Source organism: Myotis yumanensis, unplaced genomic scaffold (assembly GCF_028538775.1).
Source record: "Myotis yumanensis isolate MYYU_CA2020_CCGP unplaced genomic scaffold, mMyoYum1.0.hap1 SCAF_3, whole genome shotgun sequence".
NCBI classification, from domain to species: domain Eukaryota; kingdom Metazoa; phylum Chordata; class Mammalia; order Chiroptera; family Vespertilionidae; genus Myotis; species Myotis yumanensis.
Window position 1 is genome coordinate 163792625 of NW_027223754.1, and position 21166 is coordinate 163813790.

The 21166-nt window shown below is 45.9% G+C and overlaps 1 protein-coding gene across 3 annotated transcripts in view; it reads left to right on the top strand.

Moving 5' to 3' along the window:
• The first annotated feature begins 2562 nt into the window (after window positions 1–2562).
• Window positions 2563–21166, top strand: part of BIN2 (bridging integrator 2) — a 32370-nt gene continuing 13766 nt past the window's right edge. For all 3 annotated transcript variants that reach the window (XM_070410210.1, XM_070410211.1, XM_070410212.1), the window contains exons 1-4: window positions 2563–2697; window positions 9913–9993; window positions 20248–20302; window positions 20589–20683. In XM_070410210.1, coding sequence (XP_070266311.1) covers window positions 2617–2697; window positions 9913–9993; window positions 20248–20302; window positions 20589–20683 — 312 coding nt within the window. In that variant the 5' untranslated portion in view covers window positions 2563–2616. The remainder of the gene's footprint in view (window positions 2698–9912; window positions 9994–20247; window positions 20303–20588; window positions 20684–21166) is intronic.

The window sequence follows — 21166 nt, forward strand, 5'->3', positions numbered from 1 at the left end:
GGAGGCAGTGGCTGGGCTGCACTGCTGAGGATGCTGCAGATTCCTGAGAGTGACACAGGTATTGGCTTCTTTCTGCCAGTGACACACCTGTTATCATCACCATCTTCTCTCAGGTGTCCCCACAACACCACCATTCTCTGGGCTTCTCCCCCACGTCTCCCCATCCAACATCAAGTCCTTCCATTTTCTTCATTCTAGACCATCCTCACAACTAACACTGAGAATGAATTCTATTGATCTATTACCTGAAAATATTGGCTCTAGTTCTATAAATGAATAACATCCTATATAATAAAGAGGTAATATGCAAATTGACCATCACACCCTCGCACAAGATGGCCGCCCCCATGTGGTCAAAGATGGACACCACAAGATGGCTGGCAGGGGAGGGCAGTTGGGGGTGATCAGGCTGGCAGGGGAGCAGTTAGGCATCAATCGGGCTGGCAGAGGAGTGGTTAGGGGGTGATCAGGCAGGCAGGCGAGCAGTTGAAAGCCAGCAGTCCCGGATTGTGAGAGGGATGTCCAACTGCTAGTTTAAGGGATCGGGCCTAAACCGGAAGTCAGACTTCCCCTGAGGGGTCCCAGATTGGAGAGGTGCAGGCTGGGCTGAGAGACACTCCTCTCCCCCAGTGCATGAATTTTGTGCACCAGGCCTCTAGTATATAACATAACATTATGATCATCTGATTACCAACCTCTCTCCATCTGTCGACATGAAGCATCTGAGGTTAAAGATCAAATGTTTTTCATTCATCTTTGGCTTCCCAACACTCAGCAATGCCAGTCACACGGCTGATCCTCAGAGTAGTACATCCACTTTGGGGAATGACCTTGGAAAACAATAGACAAGGGCCTCTAATTTTGTCCCAGGCCTCCAGTTTCCCTCTCCATTCCTTAGGAAGTAGTATTTTGACCCTCTTCCCTTCCTTAAGGGAATTTTATCTGCACTGAAAAATCCTTGAGTAAATGGTTCCTCCAAATCTAGTGTCCTAATTTCCAGCCATCCCCTCCAACAAGTCAGAGAGTAACTTCCTGTTGGAGACCTACATAGAGAAGCGACCGTTGTAAAAGCAGCGGTCCCACCCAGACTTTCACAATCTGTGTCTGTCTTCACATTCTGCTTCCTTCCAGTTACATTGTACTAGTTTATCAAGCTAGAAAGATTTGCTCTCCATCCCAGCACAGGCTTCCATACGCTCCTCCTCATTCTTCTTTCAATAAGATCCTCTCCTTCCCTAAGCACCTCCATTTCTGTCTCTACCTCAGTTGTTCCTCCCTTTCAAATTCAGGTGTGGACTCTGTCCCTACCAGTTCTAGCCTTAGAGCCAGCCTCTGATAGAGGCTTTCCATCTTTAAAACAGGTAACCTGACAGAAGGAAGTACATGTTGCTTGGCCACCCAGTATACATACCCGTATAAATGAAAGGCGCTTTCCCAAACAATAACTACTCTCGCTGAGTGAAAAATCACAATATTTCCCACCCCACTGTTTCCTCCTTACTTTCCTGCGCCAGTAGTTGTAGCTAATTGGCCCCGTTGGAAAACTGTTCAGGGGGCTGGTGCTCCCATACCTTCAGCCTTAGGGCTGGAGATCTTTGAAGTTGGTCCTGAGTGAGCACTGCCTGAGGGCGGCCGAGTTTCTGGCTCTTCCCAGCAGGCCCAGTCTCTACCCTGAGCTCCACAAGTCCCCACCTGGCCCCTCACCTGCTGTTCTGGGCGGCACCTCACTCCCCCCCCCCCCCCAAATCCCCGTGCTGGGCGGCAGGGAGGGCTTCAGGGTTCAGGGTGGCCGCTGTATGGGCCCAGGCTCGCTGCAATGGAGTTTGGGTGGCCTCGGGTGGGCTTGGGGCGACCTCAGGTGGTCCTGAGGGGCCTCAGGGTGGTCTTGGGGTGACCTCAGGTGGTCCTAAGGGGCCTCAGGGTGATCTTGGGGTGACCTTGGGGAGGTCCAGAGGGTCCTGGGGGGATCCTGAGGGGCCTCTGGGTGGTCCTGAGGGGCCTGGGGTGGTCTTGGGGGACCTCCGGGTGGGTGGTCCTGAGGGGCCTGGGGGGATCCTGAGGGGCTTCAGGGTGGTCTTGGGGCGGCCTCAGGGTGGTCTTGGGGTGACCTCGGGGAGGTCCAGAGGGTCCTGGGGGGATCCTGAGGGGCCTCTGGGTGGTCCTGAGGGGCCTGGGGGGTCTTGGGGGACCTCCGGGTGGGTGGTCCTGAGGGGCCTGGGTGGTCTTGGGGGACCTCCGGGTGGGTGGTCCTGAGGGGCCTAGGGTGGTCTTGGGGTGACCTCCGGGTGCTCCTGAGGGGCCTGGGGTGGTCTTGGGGGGCCTCCGGGTGGGCGGTCCTGAGGGGCCTGGGGTGGTCTTGGGGGACCTCCGGGTGGGTGGTCTTGGGGGACCTCCGGGTGGGTGGTCCTGAGGGGCCTGGGGTGGTCTTGGGGGGCCTCCGGGTGGGCGGTCCCGAGGGGCCTGAGGCGGACAGCCCAGCCCCGCAGGGGCAGCGCCCAGGGGAAGTGGGCGGCCCGCCCCCGCGGAGCGAGGCATGCTGGGAGCCGCACTTCCTCCCCAGGAGCCTCCAGAAACCACAGGGCTCCGGTCAGGGCCGCCGCCCCCGGGAGCGACAGGATGGCTGAGGGCAAGGCTGGCGGCGCGGCCGGCCTGTTCGCCAAGCAGGTCCAGAAGAAGTTCAGCCGGGCCCAGGAGAAGGTAAGCGCCCGCCGCCGCCGGAGCGAGGCCCGAGGCCGGTGTGTCCGGAGGGGCCCGAGGCCTGGGCTGAGAGGAGGGTCCGGCTTCCTGGGAAGCAGGAGCGGGGAGGTGCCTATGGAAACAGGCAGGCTCGAGGAGAGGCAGAAATCACCCCATCTTGGCAGGAGGAGGGCGCTGGGAGACGGCCCTCTCTCCAGGAGCCTGAACGCTCGGCTGACCCCGGAGAGATGAAGGGAGGGACCTGACACTGCGAGGCTGGGCGCAGTGCTGACCCCGGCAATTCAGCGGGGATGGGGTTTCACAGACGATGACATGGATGGTTCCAAGGTGGTGATTCCCTCAAAGCCCTGAGACGGAAATGGCCCGCTGTGCTGCCCTGTGCCCCCGGGTGGCTTGGCCTGGAGTCCAAGGACGAGCCATTCTGCAGGGCACAGCGGTTCTCAACCTGTGGGTCGCGACCCCTTTGGCGGCCGAACGACCCTTTCCCAGGGGTCGCCTAAGACCATCCTGCATATCAGATATTTACATTACCATTCATAACAGTAGCAACATTACAGTTATGAAGTAGCAACGAAAATAATTTTATGGTTGGGTCACAACATGAGGAACTGTATGTAAAGGGCCAGAAGGTTGAGAACCACTGCTGCAGGAGTCTCTGTCCCTCACCCCGCCTGGCCCCCGGGTGCTGTCTAAGCTGTTGTAAGAGCGGCCGTGTCTGCTTCCTGTCCGGTCCGGGCTGATGAAGGTGCTTCCCTTTACGTTGTGCCCTTGGTTCGCTCTCGGTGGTCCTACTCCAGCCCTAGCGGGTAGGCAGGTTGTCGGTCTGTGACGTGCCTGCCTATGTGGAGTATGTGGACACTTCTCCACACATGTAATGGCATTCTTGTGTCTACCTACCCAGAGGGTTTTCTTTGCCTCTAACCTCGACTCCTGCTCCCGCCGTTAACACTCTGGCAGATGAGATGGTCTGGGAAGATGAATAAGCCAGAAGGAAAGGTGGAGGGAGAGAGAGAAGGACCTGACATAGCATTGTGGTTTCCTAAGGGGTCGTGGTCTTAGAAGCATTTGGATGAATACCACATGCTGAAGAATTGGCATACTTTTGTCATCTTCTAAAAGCAGAGCACTGGCTTAGGTCCTGGAAGGATTAAAGGCAACCAGCACTCCCACAGGAGATTATCAACAGAGACTTGATGGAATGTAGATACAGTTCCTGTCTTTAAGAAGCTCACAGTGGAAGAGGGAGGGCGGGGAGAAGCTGGTTCCTGTGAAAAAGCAGAGGAAAGGGGACATTGTGTGGCTAGACTGCGACATCACCTTGCCCTAACTTCACCTTGGTCATGGTTTCAGCCTTCAAAAGGCTGTCTTGTTACAGATCGGATTCATAGAGATCGGAGTTTAAGGTCTGGTTAGAAACAGAAGGTACTAGAGAAGAGGGGAAGGCTAGCGATACTAGGGGTTGGAAAAACAAAAAGAAAACCCAAAAGATAAAAACTAGGGATAATAGTTATTTTTAAAAGATACAGAAATTGACTTTAACTCTTTCACCTTCTGTCCTCATCTACCCTATCAACACTATGCCCTTGCTTTGGGATTTCTCTCCTTTTCTAAGCATGGAGTCCTAAGCCTTAGGTAAATAATGTCCCTGCTCTGCCCACTTCAGATTCTGCATTTGTAAAACGAGCGATTTGGTGTTGAGTGATTTGGAAACTCAACATGGTAAGGACACTAAAGTGAGAAGGGGAGAGAGGGCTCTTTGAACCACAGTGTCAAATGCCTCCCAAAGGGAGAACCAGCTGCCCAGGCACACACTGTTTTTCCTGGTCTGAACCCTGAGAAGGCAGAGGGAGGGACAAACTCAAATCTGCCCTGGGGAATTCCCAAGTTGTTGCAGAAAACAAGAAAATACTCTGAAGTTAGACAGAAGGGCACGCAGAAATTGGACAGTTCAGCTGGCACCTTAAAGATAGCGGATACTGCATGCATGGACAGAGTGGGAACGGCTTGGGATGTGGGGAGGAGCTCAGCTTACTCAGCCTGCCGGAGTTCTTGAGTCTTGGGAAGTTATTTTTATTTTTCTATGGTTGAATGGGAAGTTATTGAAGGCAAGATAAAGACGGCGAAAGTTACAGTCAAAAGAAAGGACTCCCTAGGAAACTTTGCAGTCTTTCTATAAGCAGTTGGCTGTACTCTTCTCAGTGGTATGTAATAACTAACATGTCAAATAGTCAAATGTGTCAAATATCAAGTGCCCACTAAGAAAGACATGATCTTTCTCTTTATGGAGCCAACATAGTCATAATATGATTTCACTTCATCTTTTCAACCCTTACACATGTTATTAGTATCCCAATTTTAGAAATGAGGAAACAAGGCTCAAAAGAGATTGGCATGTGGCAGAACTATCACTGGAACCCAGGTGTCTTGCCTCTGGATGCCAAACGCAGGCTGCTCTCTGCAAGGTTCCCGATAAACCACTCGGACATCTGTGCCTCCCCACTTCCTGCTGGCCTGCCCACTTCCTTCTGATCTTTTCTCAGGAGCAAAGCTGGGAGTAGGAACACCTTTTGCTCAGACCACCTCCTCTGAAAAACTAGGCGTGAAGGTCTGGTGACTGTTAAACACGATGGAGGCGAAGCATTCTTGTGTCATTTTCCAGTTCCCATCCAGACTCAGCATGAGACAATTCAAACTCGCTTTATTGTGTTTTTACAAGATGATACATTTTCACATTTCACGCTAATGCTTTCACCAACTGGTTGTGATATCTCTGTGGAAAACTCAGGTCTCTAACTCCCCACTCCTTTGTTGCTCTTTTCCCTCTGTTGACTTTTATTCAACATGTATCTCAGATGGTCCAATCAACAATATTTAGAGAAAAACTCCTTTGTCCAGGATACCTGGCTGGACCCAGGAGGGAATTTAGAGATGAGTAAGAGGCATTTTTGCCTGTCAGAAGCTTACAATCTAGTTTTTTGTTTGTTTTTTAAAGATAAAATAAGTGACCTGAGAGAGCTGCACCTCTGTGGGAATTCAGACAAAAAGATTGAGGAGAATTGAGGGAGGTTTTGTAGTGGAGTCTGAATGTGAAGTAGGAATTCTGGCTAATTAGTAGTTCCTTAGGCAAGAGATGAGGAATGCCAACATGAGTCAGACATGGCTTCTGGAAATCCTTTTAGGCAAGGAGTGGTGGGAGAAAAGGCTGGGAAGTATATTAGGGCCATATTGAATAGAGCCTACTTTAGCATATATCCTGAAAATAAATTTTCTTACATATCTACAGTATCATTATCGCACCTAAGGAAAAAAATGCAGCAGGGGCTTGTCAAGGGTGGGGGGGAAAAAAGGACACATATGTAATACCCTTTGTAATGCTTTAAGCAATAAAAAAAAAAAAAAAGTAAAAAAAAAAATGCAGTAAAATTTCATAATATCTAATGTGCAGGCCCTACTCAAATTATCCCAACTGAGAGAATTAACTAAGATATAATAAATGATTATGGGGAAAGGTCATGGTGAGGAACTATAGGTACCAAACATATCTGCAGTGATTTTTTTTTTAAATATATTTTATTGATTTTTTACGAGAGGAAGGGAGAGAGATAGAGAGTTAGAAACATCGATCAGCTGTCTCCTGCACATCTCCTACTGGGGATGTGCCTGCAACCCAAGTACATGCCCTTGACCGGAATCGAACCTGGGTACTTTCAGTCCGCAGACCGACGCTCTATCCACTGAGCCAAACCGGTTTTGGCGGTGATTTTTTTTTTTTAAAGCTTTACCTTCCCACTTCAACTCACACAGAATGTAAATCTATGGACACTAGAATATTCTTTACCTGTTTCACCAAGTGTTAACATTTTGCCACATTTACTTTCTCTCTTGTCTCTGCTCTTTCTGCCTAAATATCCATATTCTACCTTCCCAGCTGCTAAGCCAAACAAACTGGGTCAGAATTTTCAGTGCAGGACTTTGGGGATTGGCATTACGTGGGCCTTTACTAGGAAGTGATCCTGAGATAGAACTTACTAATTCTTTCAACAAACATCTGTGGAGCATGTGTACACCCACTTCCCTCAAGGAACTCTAGTTAAGAAAGAACATCTATAACATAGTGTAAGTATCTATGTTCCTGGCCCCATTGCTTACGACAACAAATGACTTTGGGCCCAGGGCACTGGGTTATGTTTCCAGGGTGATAATACTCATCTTCTCAGTTTCAGAATTGAAGGTGGGAGTGTTCCCTCAGCACACACACTCCCACACCTTCCAAGCCTTTTTGCCTTGAGCCTTTTGGGGATTGGGAACATAGGTCTGCTTTGTAGTTTGCCATGTTGATTCCAGACTCAGTGGACTCCTCTATCCTTTCAGCCTCCTCCACCTAAGAAGAATTATGCCCCAAGCAAAGGAAGGGAGGGGTAGCAGGAAGGAAGTGAGAGCTGTGTTAATCACTAAACAAGGTGGTTTTGCAACTTTCTTAGGGGGAGAGGGTGGAGCCAAGGAAGATGGCCTACTCTGCACACCCAGTGCTGGGTGTTAAGTAAGGTAGAGTTAGAGACAGACAAACTCATAAGGTTAAACTGAAAAGGAAATAGGGGAGGGGGTGGAACTAGACATAGTGCTAGTGGATTTGTTTTGAGTACTCACCTTCGGGCAGCACTGTGAAAGCAATTTATATGTATAATATTCAATTCTGCCACCAACCCCAGGAGATACTATTATCTTAATAGGGGAAAGGGAGTTCTGTAAACTGAGGCTCAAGAGTTTAAGTGATTTGCCCAAAGGTTTATATCCAGTAAGTGGAAAGGCCAAGATGGGGGCATATATCTATCTGTCTGATTCCAGAGTCCTTGATCTTAACCATTATAGAGAAAGCTCCAGAAGTGAGAGACACTAACCCCCGGATTAAGAATAGAGTCTTCCTGCCCTGACCGGTTTGGCTCAGTGGATAGAGCATCTGGCCGTGGACTGAAGGGTCCTGGGTTCAATTCCAGCCAAGGGCACCTGCCCGGGTTGCAGGCTCGACCTGCCCCCAGTAGGGGGCGTGCAGGAGGCAGCCAATCAATAATTCTCTGTCATCACTGATGTTTCTATCTCTCTATTGCTCTCCCTTCCTCTATGAAATCAATAAAAATATTTTAATAAAATAAAAATAAATGGGAAAGTATCCTCCAGTGAGAATTAACAAAAAAAAAATCTTTATTAAAGGCCTGGCATTTGTCCTCTCCTATATCAGTCTTACTCTCCTTCCTGTTATAACTATTAAGTATCTATTTGCTGGATACTGAGAAATCTAAATAAGTACGGCAAGTACCCAATCCTCAGGGAGCTCACAATTTAGAAAGAAGCATAGACAGATAAATACAAAATAATAAAACAATAACAGAAGTGCATATAAGGTACAGAAGTTGTAAGTGCTTAGGAGGGAGTGATTAACTTGATTAATAAGATGAAGTAGATGTGATTAAGTGTCACAAAGAATATAGATTATGAACTGAGTTTTTTAGATAGTGGCCTGACAGCCAAGGTGGGGAAGAACATTCCAGCAAGAGGGCACAGCATCTACAACAAGCAGAAATATGGCTTATTCAGGAAACCAATAAAGTGTTGGGGTGGGGGGGGACGTACAGGAAGAAGGAACTATGAGAGCTGAGGCTAAGTGAGTAGTGAGATCACCGAGACCTGCATGCATGCTAGAGCTTGAACTATAACTTACAGAAACATAATGGGTATGTAATAACATTTTTTTGAGAAGATAAATGGAGAATCATTAGAAGGTTTTAAGTAGCAGCATGATAGGCTTATTATAGCAGAGCAGGTGAAAAACAATCAGGGCCTGGGCTGAAGCTATGGCAATGAGACTAGAAAGCATGGGATGATTTTCAGAGATGGGCATGTTGAGGGACTCAATGAAGGAGATGAGAGAGAAGGAATTGAGGGCAGGAAACTCCTGATATTCCAACTTGGACCTAAGGTTGGTGGTACCTCCTTCCAAAATGGGTCACAGATAGAAGAGGCAGGACTTTCTTACTTGTTTATGTGTGTGTCCCCTATGAAAACGGGTACTGTACATTTTTCATTTCCATGTCCTTTTCATTAGCACCAAGACCGGAATAATATTTAGCTCTCAGGTTCCCAGTGGAAAGGAAATAAACATGGATAGCATTAATTTTAGCTGAGTTTTAAATGCATTTTATCAGGGCTTCTTAAAGAAGGGCCCTCATAAGAGAGGAGTCCCCTGTGCACCTCTCTGACCTCATCTATCTAGGGGAACCTGGGCTATAGCTGGAAGAGACTTTCTCAAGTGAAAAATGTCTTTAAGGCTCATTCTATGTCTTTAAAAGCCATGCACTTTTTACTTTTTTTTGTTGTTGTTGTTAATCCTCACTGAGGATATTTTTTTTCCATTGATTTGTGGAAAGAGTAAAAGGGAAGAGGAGGAGGAGGAGAAGGAAAAAGAACAGGAGAAGGAGGAGGGAGAAACATATCAATTGGTTGCATCTAGCATGCACTCCAACCCGGGGCCAGGCATCAACCTACAACCCTGTCCTAGCCGGTTTGGCTCAGTTGATAGAGCGTCAGCCTGTGGACTGAATGGTCCTGGGTTCGATTCCGATCAAGGGCACATGCCCAGGTTGTGGGCTGGATTCCCAGCAGGGTGTGCAGGCGGCAGCCCATCAATGGTTCTCTCTCATCATTGATGTTTCTATCTCTCCCTCTTCCTTCCTCTCTGAAATCAATAAAAATATATTAAAAAACAACAAAAATCCTGTAACCCAGGTACGTGCCCCTGACCGGGAATTAAACCTGTGATCTTTCAGTGTGCAGTCCATGCTCTACCCACTGAACCACACCGTCCTGGGTATTAATTGTTGTTTTAATATAATACTTTCCCCATCCCCTTGCAAAGAACACTATAAATAAATAACAATGTCATTCCAGGAATATATACCTTATTTATTTGGGGCTTTATATATGTATATCCTCTAGCACACTGCTGCATATCCCTAAGAGTATCCAATGTGAAAAGAGCCATAAAATATGATTATGTATTCAACAATGTGCTGTATACCTAATTCTTTTGAGCTGATATGAGTACAGTGGCCCTTTAGTTGCATCTGAAACTCTGAGCGAAGCCAGGGTTATGTGAAGCCAATAGATAAGAGAGACTTGACTATATATAACCTTATGGGCCTCTCTGACTTATATTCCCAGGTACTGCAGAAGTTGGGGAAAACTGTGGAAACCAAAGATGAACGGTTTGAACAAAGTGCCAACAACTTTTACCAACAACAGGTAATCTGGAGGGTGGGGAAGGGGAGCTTAGAGGGCTGAGTGGTAGAGGAACAGCACGTTCTTCAAATCAGAAAGCATTCCTAGTACCTCATCTTCCCCAGGTGTAAGGGCCATCGGTGCTGCTTATCCTTGTCTTGGAACCAGAGGAACTTACCTTTCCTGCTTCTGCTGACCCTGGGTTCTGGGGACGGTTGGGCAGATAAGTGTTCTTTTTTCTTAGTGGTTTCCCCAGGGTACAGTGGCATGACTAGGTCTTTAGACAAAATCAAAATGAGCCCCTGTCACCTTATTTACTTCCCAGGGTGCCTCTCTTCCACCCTAGGACTCTTCTTATCTCAATAGCCTCATGTTTTCCTTGTGGCCTTTTTGTTCACTACATCTACATAAACCCTTTATTCTAAAATAATACCTCCATCTTTTCACCTGTCATTCTCACCAACACCTTCTGTTCTCACTGTTCCTTCTGTCTTCACTGGATAGTATAGGTAATTTTATGTAGAAAATTTACATTAAGAAGTGGATAACAGAGGTTTAGCCTTCCATGGGATATTTGACTTTTCATCTCCATGTGCCAGGCATCGTGCACAGTGCTTTACACACATCTCATTTAATTCTTACATTAGTCTTGGAGATTGTGACCCCCTCTTTTAATAGAAGGGAGTTATTAACTTAAACAAATATCCAGTTACATTGCATAGTCCCCTACTACACTGCCTTACTTCAGACACCAGGCACAAACTCCAGAGTTTCCTGGCCGTCTGCATTTCTGACCAACTGGCTATAAATTTTGGGCTTCCTACTAGCTGCTCAGCTTCCATAATTTTCTAGAATGATTCATAGAACTTAGGAATGTGTTCTAGGTACAATTACAGTGTTATTATAAAGAATACAAGTCAAGACCAGCCAAGTGAAGACATATACAGTGAGGTCTGAGAGGGTCCCAAATGTGAAGCTTCTGTGTCCACAAGACATATCACCCTCCCAACAAACTGATCTAGAATTACCAACCAAGGAATCTTACCTGAGCTTCAGGTGTCTATACAGTTTTTATTGTGATTTCATTGCATAGTGAATCATTGCCCATGTGATTGAACTTAATCTCTAGTATCCCTCTCCTCCCCTCCCCTAGAAGTTGGGCTGATATCACCTGTCTCAGAGCCCTAACCCTCTAATTCATGGTTCATCTTTCCAGCCTGAACTGCTACCATCCTGAGGTATGATCTGAGAGGCCCACCATGAATAATAAAGACACTCCTATCACTCAGGAAATCCCAAGTATTTGGAACTTACTTCCCAGGAACCAGGGACAAAAACCAGCCAAAATATTTTTTAATTGATTTCAGAGAGGAAGGAAGAGGGAGATAGAGATAGAAACATCAATGATGAGAGAGAATCATTGATTGACTGCCTCCTGCATGCCCCCCGACTGGGGATCAGGGCCGCCTGTGCCCTTGACTGGAATTGAACCTGGGACTCTTCAGTCCGCAGGCTGCCGCTCTATCCATTGAGCCAAATCAGCTAGGGCGCAGCCAAAATTTTTATTGTTCGACATCAGTTAGTCAAATTATCCTATATAATAAAAGGGTAATATGCAAATCAACCGAACGGCAGAACGACTGGTCATTATGACATGCACTGACTACCAGGGGGCAGACGCTCAACACAGGAGCTGTCCCCAGCCCACAGGCCCCAATCATCCGATCAGGGCCTGCCGGCCAACCTCTTGGTCTCTTCCCCTGGCCGGCAGGCTCCAATCACCTGATGGGGAACGGGGAACCAGGGGTGGGTGGTGATGGATGCAGGTGGTACCAGGCCAAGGACCCCATCCCGCTGGTCGCCCCAGGGACAGGGACAGCGAGTGGGCGGAATCTTGGTCCCTCCCCCCGGCCGGCAGGCTCCGATGGCCCGATGGCAAACGGGAAACTGGGAGTGAGTGGTGGGGGGGCGGGGCTGGCTGCCAGCAGCAGGAAAGATGGCCCTGATCACAGGCCAGGCCTAGGGACCGTACCCGTGCACAAATTTCGTGCACTGGGCCTCTAGTATGCAAAATAATTCTTTAAAATTATATTAAAAGGATATTAGCTATTAGCTATTATCTAACTCTGTAGTAGACTGTATCAGAATCATTTAGGAATATTTTAAAATGCAAGCTCATTGGTAGAAGGGCCTGGGAATCTGTACTTTTAAGCTTGTTTTAATGGAAATTTTCATACCTACACAAAGATATGTGATGTGTGATGAATCCATATGTACCCATTGCTCGGCTTTGATAATTTATCAACTCCTGGGAATCTTGTTTCATCTGACTGCACCACTTTCCCCCATATTTGATCATTATGAAGCAAATTCTAGGTATATTATTTGTCTATAAAAACTTCAACAGGCCAAGTGCCCATCTACACGAATAAAAGACAAACATGCAAATTGACCGCACCTTTGGTCACTATGACACACACTGACCACCAGGGGGCAGACGCTCAATGCAGGAGCTGCCCTCTGGTGGTCAGTGCGCTCCCACAGGGGGAGCTCTGCTCAGCCACAAGCCAGGCTGACAGCTGCCAGTACAGCGGTGGTGGTGGGAGCCTCTCCCGCCTCCTCAGCAGTGCTAAGGATGTCCAACTGCAACTTAGGCCTGCTCTCCACTGGCAAGTGGACATCCCCCGAGAGCTGCCAGGCTGCCAGAGGGATGTCTGACTGCCGGCTTGGGCCTGATCCCCCAGGGAGCTGGCCTAAGCCAGCAGGTGGACATCCTCTGAGGGGTCCCAGACTACAAGAGGGCATAGGCTGGGCTGAGGGAGCCCCCCCCCGAGTGCACAAATTTTGTGCACCGGGCCTCTAGTCATAATAATAAAGAGCTAATATGCTAATGGTCAGGATGCCATAACACGTAACGACCGATCGCATGAGGCTGCGTGCGCAGCGGGATATTGCTCCGGAGATGGGGCTGAAGCGGGGAGGTGCCCAGAGGAGGTGGGACCATCCTGTGCCAAGGAGGGAGGGGGTGAGAGCCCGTAGCACCCCTCTCACCAGTCCTTCACCACCCACGCTTGCACTCAGAGCGCCCCACTGCCCACCTGCCAGGGGAAGGAGCACAGCGCAGCAGGCAGGAGGCTTCCATGCTCTCCTCCGGTGCCATGACAGGGTGGAGCCCCCACATTGCTCCTGAGACAGGGCAGAAACAGGGAGGCGCCTGGAGAAGGCGGGACCAGCCTGAGGCAACTTGAGGAACTGAGGGCAGGCCTTGAAGCAGCCAGAGACGGCCAGAGGGATTTGGGGTTGAGCCAGGCGTACTGGGATCCTAGTCAGTATATAAGAGGATAAAAAAGCTGTGGTACATTTACACAGTGGAATACTATACAGCTGTAAAAAAGGATCTCTTACCCTTGAGACAGCATGGATAGATCTGGAAATTATTATGCTAAGTGAAATAAGCCAATCAGAGAAAGACAAATATCACATGATCTTATTTATATGTGGAATCTAATGAACAAAATAAACTGACAAATGAAATAGATCCAGAGACATGGAAGCATGGAACAGACTAACAGATCTCAGATGAAAGAGAGTTGGGGGGAAAGGGGAAAGGAGATTAACCAAAGAACTTATATGCATACTAGAGGCCCAGTGCATGAAATTTGTGCACTGTGGGGGAGGGTCCCTCAGCCCAGCCTGTGTCCTCTCATAGTCCGGGACTCCTCAGAGAATGTCCACCTGCCAGCTTAGGGGAGCGGGCTTAAGCCGGCAGTTGGACATCCTTCTCACAGTCTGGGACCCCTCACTCCTTACCGCCCGTCTGCTTGCTGCTCCTTACAACTCGGCTCGCTGCTCCTTGGCGCTGCCTTGGAGGCGGGAGAGGCTCCCACCTCTGCTGCTGCACTCACCAGCCATGAGCCAGCTTCTGGCTGAGCAGCGCTCCTTCTATGGAAGCACACTGACCACCAGGGGGCAGCTCCTGCATTGAGTGTCTTCCCCCTGGTGGTCAGTGCACATCATAGGGATCGATCGTTCTGGTCATTCCGCCATAACGGTCGCGTAGGCTTTTATTATATGGATATGCATAGCCCATGGACACAGACAATAGTGAGGTAAAGGTCTGGGGTGGTGTGGGAACCGGGTGTAGAAGGGCAAAGGGAGTAAAATGGGGAACATTTGTAATACTCTAAACAATAAAAATAAATTTTTAAAAATTACATTATTGACCTCTAAAGATAAGGACTCTTTTAAAATATAATCACCTACCTGGCTGGTGTCTCTCTGGTTACAGCGTCAGCCCGAGCACTGAAGGGTCTCAGGTTCGATTCCTGGTCAAGGGCAGGTACCTACTTGGGTTGCAGGTTCGCTCCCTGCCCCAGGTTGGGGCATATGTGGGAGGCAACCAGTCAATATGGCTCTCTCGAATCAATATTTCTCTCCCCCTTCTCTCTTTCTCCCCCTCCCTCCCTTCCACTCTCTCTCTAAAAAAAAAGCAATGGAAAAAATACCCTGTGATATATAAAATCACCTAAAATATTTATTTGCACCTAAAAATATTTTTCTGTAAACATTTACTCATAACAAATCAGAAAGTACATCAATAAAAAAATTAATTTAAAAATGATTTTTTATACTGTTTTATATCCTTACAATTACTTTGCTATATATGTGTATGATCTCTAAATATATCCACTATAAATAAAAGAGGTTTGCAAAAGTGAAATTATTCCATTTATATGGTTTTATAACTTGCCTTTTTCACTTAACAGAATAACACAAATATCTTTTCAGATAGTTCATGTTGACTATCTCACTAAAACATATGTAAAAAAAAGATATGTCTTAGTGATATTGAAAAATATTAGCAATAACTTCTTAATATCATAAAATATCCAGTCAATGTTCACACTCCCTTAATTGTGTCTTTTTTATAGTTGGTTTACATCAGCAACTGGTTGACATGTTTAAATCTCTTAAAATTAAATCTCTTAATCTGTAGGTTTCTAATCCCTCCCTTTGTAGTTTATTTGCTGATGATACTAGGTTGTTTTCCTGTAGTTTCCTGCAGTCTAAATTTTGCTGATTGAATCCCCGTGGTATGTTTAACATGTTCCTCTATCACTTGTATTTTCTGAATATTAATAGTTAGATTTAGAGCCTTGATGAGATTCATATTTTTGTTTTTGTTTCTTTTGGTTGGTGGGAAGAATATTTATTATTGTAGGTGTTCTATTCTCCCAGCTGGAGGCACACCATTATGGTTGTCTCCTTTTTGTGTGGTATTAACAGCCATAGGTGCTCATTAACTAGGGAATCTGTGTTTTACACTAAGCTCTCTAAGTAATTGTGATGTAGCAGCTACTCTGAGAACAGCATTTGGCAACCACTGATCTAGACTAACTCCTCTGAGGGGAAATAGGATCTGATTGAGAGGGAAATGATTTCATCAAGGTAACAGCATAAGAGTTGCAGGATTCAAACTTAAAACCTGTGCTTTTCCCCCCTGTACCTCAATAAAGGCCTCCCATGGCCTCTTCTCAACTCCAGTTATTGTTCTACTTTCAACTCCAGGGTAAAAAGAACAGGAGTCAGTAAGATGACACCCACTTTGAAAGGTTTCCAGCTCTTGGCCCATTCTGTCCCTCAGTCCTTTCTCTCCCTCTCTGCCTTATAAGATGGTGCTGCAATGGCAGATGTGTGAATAGAAAGGATAAGAGATGGGATCATCAAGAAGAAAAAGAATATCAGATGGGACAGTTCCCTCAGAATTCTCTCTGCGATCCCACCAACTAAATGTCACTTGATAGGGGGAATATTTTTGAGAAATGAAATGGAGTTAGATTAGGAACAAGGAAAAACTTTTCTTCTGAGAGAATGCTGCACCTATAGTAACTCGTGTTTGAACATGCTTGGAAAGTTCATTTAACAAACATTTATTTCATGAGTGCCTGCTGCATGCGGGTACTGGGCTGGATGCTGGGACTTCACAGATAAGAAACATACCTGCCCTCAAGGCTCTCATAGTTTAAGAAGAAAGAGAGTGATAATACAGTCGGGTCTGAGGCTGACCTGGGGTGGCTAAGACGAACAGGAGGAAAAAGGACAAGGCCAGAGATTGAAAGTTAAGCATTCTGGAAATTGGACCAGTTGGTCACGTGCCCTTTTCCTCATCCACAATCAACTTGTAGGTAAACTTTTTGTTAATAAAAAAATATCACTCCCAAACTTTCCAACCTGATTTCAAGGCCTTGCACTTCCCTAGGTTCCTAATCAAATTTCCATAGGTAATTTTTCTTTGAGGGCTCTACTTGCTTCCCTCTTTTCCCTCTCTCCAAAACATTATATAGGAAGAATTCTTTTTCCCAAGCAGTACTTTAATCCCTTATTTCTGGTAGCTGAGAGCTGCTTCCAAATCATTGCCTTTAAAATCCAATCTAACAATTTAGCTTTATCTTTCCCGTTCTGGACCTCCATTAGATCAAACACTTTCAGCACTTGCTCAAGGTTGGTCATGCTATTTACTTATTTTGCTGAATGTTTGGGTTTCTCTGGTCCATTTTTCTCCAGCAAGTAGGGAACCCCAGGACTGGGGCCTTCTTTATCCTCACTACCCCAGTCTCCTAGAGAACATAGCTCTGTTTACCTACCTGTGTGCTTAGGAGAAGCTTCCAGAGTGAGTGGTTCATTAACTGAGGGCTGGGACTGTTTGTATAGGGATTGGAGGGACTAACTCAGACTCTTTATAGTGCTGCCAGGAATTTGACAAGGCTTCAGAGAGCAGAAGCGATACAAAGATTTAGAGCTACACATCGCCTTACCCGGCATTTATAGATGAGGAAACTAAAGCCAGAGAAGCAGAATAACTTGCTAGTTGGTGGCAGAGACAAGTATTTGACTCCCAGACAAGTGAGAACCTGGGGTGATTTAGCCTGGAGACATTTCAGGGAAGACAGGTCAGAGAAATACAATGACATTCAGCACAGGCACTGGGGTGGTGGGGACTTGCCCGGGGTGGAAATGGTTAGTGTGGGGAGGGGGTGTCAATTGGGGAAAAAGAAGACATATGTAAAACTTTAGACAATAATAATAATTAAAGAATGACATTCAGTGTTTTTCACCACCCCGCATCCTACTACCACCACTTCATCTCCTCAAAGGAAGGAACAAGAATATAAAGGAAGAACTTTGAGGAGGCTTGATTCTAAAACACAAAAATAGATTTGGACTTTCGTGAGGTGTGATGGAGGGCAGAAGGCATTCACATTTTATGGACTATGGTATAAATAGTTCCCCCTAGTATTGAACAGTGTGCATACAACCTGCACGATCATACATGGTAGCCTGATTATTGACCTGGTTTTCTAGGCCATATAATATCCAATGGGATAAAAATTAAGAATTTTATTTATAGAAATTATGTAAGATTTTACCAGCTTTTGTTCCTCACGTATGTATTTTTCAGACCAAATCTTCACGGTGAAGTAAAGAGTTGAGTCCGAATTGTTTTCTTTCAAAAAAATAAATTTAAATCCTTGTTAATTTCTATAATCCATAAAACTCTTTCAGAACTTTTTAAAACCTGGGTTATCACATTTGCAAAACTCCCAAACTTATACCTACCTACCATAGCCATGTTTAAAAGGTATTATGGTTGGTGGGTGAGAAGAGATCAACCAAATAACTTATATGCATGTATGCATAACCCATGGACACAGACAATAGGGTGGTGAAGGCCTGGGTGGGAGTGGGGGTGGGCTAGAAGGGGTCTATGGGAGGAAAAGGGGGACATATGTAATACTTTCAACAATAAAGATTTTAAAACAAATATTATGTACATTTAACATGTTAGACTATTAAACTTTTTTTCTGTTAATGGAAAAACGAGGAGGAAGTGAGACATCCTTTCTGGTGAATGCTGAGTGTTTCTGAATTTTTTTTAACCGACCAAATTTGTCTCCATAATGCTATTGAAACACTTTCTCACGGTCAACAGTGACCTCCCATTACCAAGTCCAGTAACTTTTACAGATTCTTCCTGCATTCTAACCGCTCTGTAGCATCTGACTCTTTTTGGTAATTTCTCTACTGCTGTCTTTATTCTCATTTGCTATGACACACTACACAATCCCAGTTCTTCCCCCTCTCTCACAGTGTGTTAGACTACCTTGAGACCATCTTTGTTTTCATGTCCCTTGAGCCTGGTATTCAGCCCCTTGAGGAGGACTATTAACCTGAAGTACGGTGAAAAGTTTGGACTGGCTTAGAGGAGAGCTCTGGAGGCAAGAAGATAAATGAAATAATTAGTCCAGTTTTCTTTATTTGAGTAGATCTAGATTTTCTTTTAAAATTAAACAATAATGGTCTTTACTTCAAAGATGTACACAAAATTTTAATTTAAGTTGTTAGAATTTTCAGGTTTTCTCCTATAAATTTTTTATATGTTTGGTATGCTCATTAGCCTACCCAGTAATGAGCACAAGCAAATAAAACAAATGAACTAGTTCACAAGTATGTACTGAATAATGCATCTTAGCTAAGATACTTCATCACCTGAACTGGTAGGAGGATCATGCTTCTGACCCATGGGCCTGGCCTTTCAGTCCAGTCCCATACTCCTAAAGTCAGGCTCCAAAATGTCAATGGTCTGGCCCAGGGGTGGGCAAACTTTTTGACTCGAGGGCCACAATGGGTTCTTAAACTGGACCAGAGGGCCTGAACAAAAGCATGGATGGAGTGTTTGTGTGAACTAATATAAATTCAAAGTAAACATCATTACATAAAATGGTACGGCCTTTTTTTTTTTTAGTTTTATTCATTTCAAACGGGCCGGATCCGGCCAGTGGGCCGTAGTTTGCCCACGGCTGGTCTGGCCTCTAACTTCCTTCTTATCTAACTCCTAAAAGCTGGAGTTCACACAGAAGGGGAAGGGTCTCTAAAAAACACCCTGAGGAACAACTGAAGAAACCTGTGAAAAAGACTTGGTACAGGGCATGTGAAAGATCTCTTTAAACATATGTGCAAGAGAAATTATATCTGCCAAGAGTACAGAAGGCCAGTGTAAGGTCAGTGGGCAAAAGTTCTGATAGAGCTATTTTAAAATGAAGTTCATCCTCAACAAAAGATTATGTGAGTTTCTGGTTGCTGGAGGTATTCAAGAAGCAGAGGCTAAATGAACATTTGTCAGTGCTGTAACAAAAGTAGCTCATCTATTGAGTTGAGAGTTGAACTGCCAAACCTAAATGATACCTTCATTTCTTCCTCCCTTCTGTTTTTAGAGGGAAGAGACCTAACCTCTGCTTGGGAGTCCTAGCATAAAAAGTGAGAATTCAGACACAGGAGCAAAGATCGAATCAGGCAGATAGATAGAACTATAAGTGAGGACACTGGAGTTGGAACAGGAGAGTCAATGATGAGGCTCCTTGGAAGAAAGTATAAAGCAGGTGGCTGATGGAAGGGAAGGGTAAAGTGGGCCAAGGCAGAGAAGGACATTAGGGGAGGAGAAGAATGGCCTGTGTGAGGGGGCAGGGAAGGAAGAGGGTCTGGTGTCTGCAGAAGATGGTAGCAATTTACCCAGAGAGGAAGGCATAAGCCAGATGATCACTGAATTTCAACAAAGAAACTTAGGTATAGGCTCTTGTTCACCGGAAGGAAGGACATGGGAAAGAAGACATACCAATGCAGTGGGAACAATTTCCCCTTAAAAATTGCCCCAAAGAGACAACCTTCAACTTCTTGGTAAAGAGAGTAAAAGCTAATTTACATTTGCAAGTGTTTGAAGAAATTCAGGATTGATCCCTGCTTTTAAGCTACTTTTACACTTTGACCTCTGCAGCATCTTTCCACATACAGTGGGGCCTTGACTTACGAGTTTAACTCTTTCCGAGACCGAGCTCATTAAGGAGCTCGTTAACTCAAATTACTCTATCAACTCAATGCAAAAAATCGGCTGATTGCCGAAACCGGTTTGGCTCAGTGGATAGAGCGTCGGCTTGCGGACTGAAAGGTCCTAGGTTCGATTCCGGTCAAGGGCATGTACCTGGGTTGTGGGCACATCCCCAGTGGGAGATGTGCAGGAGGCAGCTGATTGATGTTTCTCTCTCATCAATGTTTCTAACTCTCTATCCCTCTCCCTTCCTCTCTGTAAAAAATCAATAAAATATATTTTTTTTTAAAAATCGGCTGAGAGACAGCTGGTATCTCAAAAAACTAGTTAGTTGGGACACTCGTAAGTCAAGGCCCCACTGTATATCTCTTTAGTCACCAAAGGCATTTCTCTTTCAGGCAGAGGGCCTCAAGCTATACAAGGAGCTGAAGAACTTCCTGAGTGCAGTCAAAGGTGGGTATTGTAGCACTGGAGAAAATGCAGAGGCTTTTATGCAGCTCTGGCAGGTTTGGGGGATGGGGAAAACCCAACCGTACTCAGGGTTTTTATCGCTTGCTTGCTTGCTTCTGACTCCTGGAACTTGGTGGGCCAAGGAAGAGTAACTTTTTCTATCCCAGCCCCAGCCAGCTTCCCTCACTGATAACCCAAACCTTCTCAGTCTATCCCCCTGATATGCCTGTCACCTGTATGATTATTCCAAACTACTTTTGGGAAACTTTATGGAGCTCTCTCCTTTCAGTAATGCATGAAAGCTCAAAGAGAGTGTCAGAAACCCTGCAGGAGATCTACAGCAGTGAGTGGGACGGTCATGAGGAGCTGAAGGCCATTGTAGGGGTAAGTGTTCCCGGCTTTCCAACTCTTCCCAGCTCACTCCTGCCCTCATTTCAACATCACCTTAGCGTCTCCATCAAGCAAATAGGAAAACAAAGGAGCCAGCCCTAGCCGGTTTGGCTCAGTGGATAGAGCATCCGCCTGCAGACTGAATGGCTACAGGTTTGATTCTGGTCAAGGGCACGAGCCAATTCACACTGTTCATTTGTATAGTCTCGGTCACAGGTAGAAGAAAAAACTGCAACTATGAAGGTAGAAACAAGTTTTTCCTAATCTGGACTCTCTGTTTTTGACCCTTTTCCCCTCTTTAAAACCTTATGGAAGGTTTCATGAAACCTAACTTCATGTAATTATTTACTCCCAAACTTACCTATCCTTCAAGCACTAGAGTCCAATACTCTGACCATCTATTCCTGTTTTTAATCCCTGAATGTATGTCTAACCTCTTATAGGGCAGTTCCTTGGGGAAGGGCTGTTTCTTCATCT